The sequence below is a fragment of the Azolla caroliniana genome, unplaced genomic scaffold (assembly GCF_043228905.1).
Source record: "Azolla caroliniana isolate FFs.n. ecotype wild unplaced genomic scaffold, voAzoCaro1.0.p SCAF_17, whole genome shotgun sequence".
Classification (NCBI taxonomy): Eukaryota; Viridiplantae; Streptophyta; class Polypodiopsida; order Salviniales; family Salviniaceae; genus Azolla; species Azolla caroliniana.
Window position 1 is genome coordinate 16,583,850 of NW_028230452.1, and position 7,059 is coordinate 16,590,908.

At 37.5% G+C, this 7,059-nt stretch overlaps 2 protein-coding genes across 2 annotated transcripts; one reads left to right on the forward strand and one right to left on the reverse strand.

Moving 5' to 3' along the window:
- The first annotated feature begins 497 nt into the window (after positions 1–497).
- Positions 498–3,301, forward strand: LOC147853312 (pentatricopeptide repeat-containing protein At2g33680-like). Its single transcript, XM_087332943.1, has one exon. It carries the CDS (start codon positions 534–536, stop codon positions 2,628–2,630), a length of 2,097 nt encoding a protein of 698 aa, XP_087189069.1. The 5' UTR covers positions 498–533; the 3' UTR covers positions 2,631–3,301.
- A 346-nt stretch (positions 3,302–3,647) lies between these two features.
- On the reverse strand, positions 3,648–5,956 carry LOC147853313 (cation transporter HKT1;3-like). The gene is made up of 3 exons (XM_087332945.1): positions 4,658–5,956; positions 4,341–4,544; positions 3,648–4,264 (listed from the first exon to the last, which is right to left on the reverse strand). The coding sequence occupies exons 1-3, from the start codon at positions 5,881–5,883 to the stop codon at positions 4,084–4,086; spliced, it is 1,611 nt and encodes a 536-aa protein (XP_087189071.1). The 5' UTR covers positions 5,884–5,956; the 3' UTR covers positions 3,648–4,083.
- Positions 5,957–7,059: the final 1,103 nt, after the last annotated feature.

Here is a 7,059-nt window from a genome sequence, read left to right on the forward strand (position 1 = left end):
ATTCTGATGAAAAACCCATATCCAATTGATTGATCGTTCCATTGTCAGCACAAGAGACGTAGAGGTGTCTAGGGCTTGAACCAGAGCCCACTCAAGGAGTGGCCAAAAGTTGTATTATGATTAAAAACCCTTGTCCTGGGGAGATCGATATTTGATCATTCCGTGGTCGGCACTTACTCAAGAGACTCACTGACTGTAGGTACCCCCCCCGACTCGAACCACCCAGGAGCGGCCAAAAACGGTAGTTCTGATGAAAAACCCTTGTCCTGGGGGGTAGATCGATATTTGATCGTTCCGCAGTCCGAAAGAGCAGATGTAGGCGCCTCTGAACTCGAACCACTCAGGAGTGGCCAAAGCTGTAATTCTGATGAAAAACCCATGTCATAGATACACAAAATCGATCGATTGATGCTGTGATATGAACCAAAAAATGCCCATCAGTTTTTTGGAAAAAATATAAAAATAAAAATTGCCCATCAGCTTCAAGCTACCCCAAAATTCCTGATCAGATGGAGTGAATATTCAGGATTGTAATGATGATGATCGGCTTGCATCTGAAGGATTACCTTCTGGACCCTTCTTCTCAGTCCTGCGAAAACAGAGAAAACCCTAAGGTCAGCTCTCATTCTCTCTCGATAAGAAGAAGCTCTTCCTTAAGATCAAAAGATGAAGAAGAAAAGGAAAAACAAGAAGGTCGAGAAGATAAGCCAAATGGCCGTCTATCATCTACTGCCCATGTTTTGTCCATGTTGAAAGATTGTGCCAAAGAGAAGGATCTTCACAAAGCAAACATCATACATAATGATATTATCAAAATGGGTGTAAAGAAAGACAATGTCTATGTAAACACAGCTATAGTGAACATGTATGCTAAATGTGGTGCTCTTACAGAGGCTCAACAAGTGTTTGATAAGCTTTCTTTCAGAAACACGGCTGCGTGGACGGCCCTTATCTCAGGATATGTCCAACATGGGCATAGTGTGAAAGCTCTATACTGCTTCCAGTGTATGCAGAAGGAAGGAATATCCCCCAATGAAGTCACTTTTGTTTGTATGTTGAAAGCTTGTGGCAGCATAGGGGCTGTTCGTGAGGGTGAAGATATATATGCTGAGATAGTTAAAAAGGGGTTTCTTGAAAATAATATATTTGTTGGTAATTCGGTTGTTGATATGTATGTCAAATTTGGCAAGGTTTGGAAAGCTAGAGAAGTGTTTGATGGGCTTCCCTTTCGGGATGTAATCTCTTGGACCACTTTAATTTCCGGATATGCTGAACATGGTCAATGTGAAGAAGCACTGAAATGTTTCGAAGCGATGCAAGGGGAAGGTATCTATGCAAATGCAGCGACATTTGTTTGCATTTTGAAGGCTTGTTCCTCTTTAAGAGATGTTCACAAGGGCCAAGAAATACATGATAAGGTTGTTAAGGAGAGGTTGCTCCAAAAGGATGTTGTCATTGGTAATGCATTAGTGGATATGTATGCAAAATGTGGTGAGCTTATGAAAGCCCGAGAAGTATTTAATGAGCTCAGGGTCAAGAACGTCGTCACATGGACAGCATTAATCATGGGGTATGTTCAATATGGGCATAGTAAAGAAGCACTAAACCTTTTCAGCCAAATGCGAAGTGAAGGTGTGCCACCCAATGCCATCACATTTGTTTGCATCTTGAAAGCTTGTGGCAATATCTACGACATAGAGAAGGGTGAAGAAATACATGCCGAGATCTCCCAAAAGAGGCTTCTTGAAAACAACATTTTCCTTGCTACTTCATTAGTTGATATGTATGCTAAATGTGGTGTTATCATGAAAGCAAAGGAAGTTTTTGATGAGATTCGAGCTCCTGATATAGTCTCTTGGAATGCATTAATTGGAGGATACGCTCAACATGGTTATGGCGAGGAAGCACTAGATTGTTTTGAATGCATGAAACATCGATGCCACATCATCCCCGATGCATGTACTTTTATCTGTGTCTTAAAAGCTTGTGGAACCATAGGGGCTGCCACCAAGGGCCGAGATGTATTCTCCGAGATTGCAATGACCGAACTACCAAAAAAGGATATCATGGTCGCCACTGCATTAATCGATATGTATGCAAAATGTGGTGCACTTGTTGAAGCACAGATAGCATTTGACCAGCTCTTAACTAGGGATTTAATCTCATGGAATGCACTTATAACAGGTTATTCTCAACTTGGAAGGGACGATCTTGTTTTGAAATCATTAGATAAAATGGTGGAAGAAGGCATAAAACCGAATTCAACTTCTTTCTTGATTCTACTGAAAACATGCTGCTATTTGGGCCTTGTAGATAAGGGCAAATTTTTCTTTAAGATAATGAGCATATGTTATGACATTATGCCAAATTTACAGCATCACACTTCTATGACTGATCTTTTTAGCCATGCTGGCCTATTTAATGAGGCAACCGAGGTTATAAAAAAAATGCCTTTTTCGGACGATCTTACAGTATGGCATACTTTGTTGGATATCTGCCAGAATTCTGGAAATGTTGCGCTTGGAAAATTGGCCTTTGAAAATGCCTTACAATTGGATGTAAAAGATCCTTTAGCCTATATATTCATGAGTAATATTTACGCGACTGCGATGCGAACAAGATCAGCTTAATCTCATCATCAAGATCGCCACATATTTTAACTTGTTATCTCTTGGCCTGTTTCTCTATGTTGAAGATTGAAGGGTTCCATGTGACATACAGCATCCACAAAACGAGGTATGTGGATGCTAAACTTGAAACCAAGCTAGAGGGATGTATTCATTTACGTATGTATGCCGGCCCAAACTGAGAGTGCCAGAGAAATGTGTATTTTGGGAGTACTTCATCGGTACAAAGCAAATGGTGAATGTGGAGATGTTAGGATTGCTGAAATATTTTCCTCGCACACGTCTCAACGTATTTGGGATAATTGCACTCCTCTGCTTTGCACTGGACTTCTACCAATTTGAGTGGTCAAGACTCATGTCCGAACCCTAACATGCTCACCGGAGATCTTCAAAGCATTTGGGGAGGTAGATTGCAATTTTGGAGCAGTTCACAACAAACTTTATATCCAAGTGCAAGATGTCTCTAACCAAAATTTGGTGGATGCTAAGCATGAAACCAATAAGAATGTAATGCTAGAGGGATCATGTATTCATTTATGTATGTATGCTGGGCCAAAATGAGAGCATCAGAGAAATGTGTATGTTGGGAGTACTTCATTGGTACAAAGCAAATGGTGAATGTGGAGATGTTAGTATTGCGGAAATATTTTCTTCTAATTCTTCTCAATGTATTTGGGACAATTGTATTCCTCTGCTTTGCACTGGACTTCTACCAATTTGAGCGGTCGAGACTCATGTCTGAACCCTAACATGATCACTGGAGATCTTCAAAGCGTTTGGGGAGGTAGATTGTGATTTTGGAGGCGCCCACAACACATTTTATATCCAAGCACAAGACGCCCCTAATCGAATTTTGGGCTTTGGCGTATGCCTACAAGTAAGACAAAAAAGTTTGTGCTGGGTGTGCTTCCATAGTTTCAAATTACACAAAGAAAAAGGTTTTAATATTACAATTTTTTGCACTTTTGTGATTCCATGCAGACATTGAAGAGACGGGGAAATTGATGGATGACCAATGTCGGAGAAGAAAGAAATTAGATCTGATCGATTAAGGTCCAATAACAACAAGAGAGTATCGGATCTGGCCATCTTTGATGATCACAAAGTATTGGATACACATGCACTGACATGTATCTTAATTCCATGTCGTAATATAAGTACTAGAGATAGGTGATAAGTGTAAGATGATCCTAGATAGTATTGTTGTTATCATACAAGATGATCCTAGATAATACTGTTGTTATCACACAAAAATGATCCTAGATAAATTTTTTGTTATCATACAAAATCATCCTAGATAATATTGTTGTTATCACACAGGATGATCCTAGATATTGTTGTTGTTATCATACAAGATGATTGTTTAGTAGCGATTTTTACAGTTGGTAAGAAGATTTGTCACTTTGATATTAATTGTCCAGAATGACTCCTTCAAGAGTATAACATTTATAATATGTCAGACTGTGTCCTTGCGAATACCTCTATGCCTTCCAAGAAACATCACGAAGATCAGAATTGTCTTTCCCATGGGACTCCATTTTCGTGACAAGCAGTATGGAGGGTCGATGCAAGCATCTGAGGACAAAAGTCTCGATGCACACTTGTAGCCAATAGAGAGTCCAACATTGCCATATGCACTGCAATAAGAGACACAAGTTTAGTGCTAGGTGATAAATGTAATAAGATTGTTAGGTGATAAATCGTATACTTTACCTGATAACCTCGAACATAATATTGAAGATGGAGAAGTTAATTGGGTCTAATGCCATTTTGTGTCTTTCTGATATATAGATAAAGAACATAGCCACAATAAGAAAATAGTATTTCAAAGCCTTGTCTTCTCTTCTAGAAGCCTTGTGGTTTTGTTGCTTGACATTGTGTGTTGGAAATATGTTGATAGGATAAGGTTTAAGGTACCTACAAGAAGAAAGTGTCATTCTTTTTGTCCTAAATGGAAAATTTATGAACTTAAGTCAATGCATATATAAAGATGTAGACAAAAGAGTACGAAATAAGGTGGAGAGATTTACATCATGATTAATATTATAAACAAAGTTGGTGCCGATAATAATGCAAGATCCATCACGTTCATGCCGGCACTTCGAGTTGTGATTGATTGAAATAATGCATCCACCACCCTATACCCTGGTCCAATCCCTTGGAAAACTTTTGAGTTCCAATCGAATACCAATATGCATATCAGTTGTAAACCATTAATTAACACTACACTGGTCAACAATGATGTATTTTCTTTTGGAGGAAATAAGTGGGCAAAATGTTTAGGCCTCTTGAGCAAGTAACCATATATTTTCTTTCCCTTCCCTGTTGACCTTTTATAAAGGATCCATATTATAAAATGTAAAGTAGGGGCATACATGGTGTTACCTAGAAGCATTAACACATTGAGAGAAATGAGAAATAGGGATGACCTTCTCAATGGCACTAAGTTCTCGTCTAATAACATGAACCCACAATTTCCAAACGAAGAAATTGTTGAAAAGATAGAAAAAAATAATGAATTTACATCATTAGTTTGTAGGACTCTAATTGTGTGTGGACTAAGTATGATGCAAATTTGGCATGCCAAAGAACCTATCACGATGCATGCAATGTAATAGCATAGAACTATATATGTTAAGATTTTGTGCGCATCATTTCGAATATCTTGATGCACCATTTGCCTTACATGTTTTGGGAGGTTTACTTCATGAATTGATATGGCTATATCAGATTGAGGTTGAGTTTTATGAGTAATTTGAGACGAAGCCTTGTGACCTAATAATTTGAAATAGGAAATAGAGGCGGTAAGTGTTGGCATGGAGGCCGACCTTCCTAGTTTTGATTTGAAATTAAGATCATAATGGATTCCATTGCTTGTCTCATCATAATACCTCGTATAAGGATATAGTCTTTGTATGAGAAGGGACATGAAAGAAGTGAAGACTTGGCTACCAAATGCCATGAGTAAAAGAAGGGTAACTTGGTCCAAAATCGACAAGGTATGCATCTCCACATTTGTGAGTCCCGTCTCTGTGAATGCAGAGACACTACTAAAAAGAGCATCTATGAAAGGTAGAGGCATAGAACCCATGCGTTTTGGAGACATCCATATCGAGAGAGAGGCTACTAGAGAAAAGAACAAGAAGTAGAGAATGAGAAGGCAATGAAGACAATGTTGTCTTATCCATTGCTTGGAAAGATACTTGACTTGAAACATGTGTTTATATTGAGCAAATGCAGTTGGTGTAGACACCATGTGTGTAAATGTTCAAGTGATGGCAAGATTTCCTCAACAAGATATACAATGCTCACATTACTTAACCCGTATTTCAACAACCTAAATAGAGATGCAAGCAACAATAGATCCTTTAAATATTCTTTGGAGTTACTAGTGCTTGCTTTTCATATTAATAATGGATAAAGTGAAATATTGACTTTATTTATAATAATAAGAAGTGTCTAGACTTATGGATGTCACTCCATGATTTCTCCCTAGATATATTTTAGTACCATACAATTATAGTATAAGATCTAGTAGATGGTAACCTTTATGCCAGGAGTCCTCAACTCTTGTGCATGAAAGGAAATTTAGAAATAGATGGATTGTAATGGAAGATGGTTGTTTGGGAAAGGGCACATAAATCTTAAACCTTTTATTGTTTAGATTAATATTGATAAATGGCAAAATGTCTAAAGACCGTGTCTATGGGATGGTGGCTTTCAAACCATAAAACCCACAATTTCGGAAAACCTTTTTTTACAGGTTTAAAGTTTTATGAATTAACTCAATTTGCTCTAATGCTAACTCCTACTATGATAGAATACTAATATGTCAATCATATATGGGCTATCATATATACTTCTTAAAGGTTAAATCATGCATTAAAGGTGTTTGCGAATCATTTGTACCACAAGTATGTAATTCTCTAAGTGGAATAATAACATATCATGCCATTATTTGGTATAATAATATATAATTCCTCGAGCTAATTAGGTTTAGGGTTTCAAACCATAAACCTCAATATTTTGTAAATATTTTCATCCACAAGGCGAATGCTTTAATGATTCGATTGAATTTGTTTCAACGATGTGTCGTTCTACTGTAAGTTGAAACCAATAGGTAATAATATGCCACAACTGTGCACATTTCTTCATAAATGAATCATGATAGATGATTCTTTTAATGCCTTCACGAAACGACTAAAAATGTGCCAACAAAATGTAATGCACTAAGTTGAGTATTAATATACCTTTGTTTATTTGGAATAATAATAGATAATGCATCATTGTAATGAAGTCCAATGAATCAAAACATGTTCTCATAACCACAATTTTAAGGTACACATGCACATGGAATAGATCGTTAAACTTGTGTGAACCAATGAATAATTCAACTTAACTATCCTATCACCTCTTTAAAGGAGGTCACGAG

Coding starts and splice junctions, on each gene's coding strand:
- LOC147853312 (XM_087332943.1), top strand. CDS start 534: ATGATGATGATCGGCTTGCATCTGAAGGATTACCTTCTGGACCCTTCT.
- LOC147853313 (XM_087332945.1), bottom strand. CDS start 5,883: ATGGTGTCTACACCAACTGCATTTGCTCAATATAAACACATGTTTCAA. Junction 4,545..4,657: donor TTTATAATATTAATCATGAT/GTAAATCTCTCC, acceptor TTCTTCTTGTAG/GTACCTTAAACCTTATCCTA. Junction 4,265..4,340: donor ATTATGTTCGAGGTTATCAG/GTAAAGTATACG, acceptor CTCTTATTGCAG/TGCATATGGCAATGTTGGAC.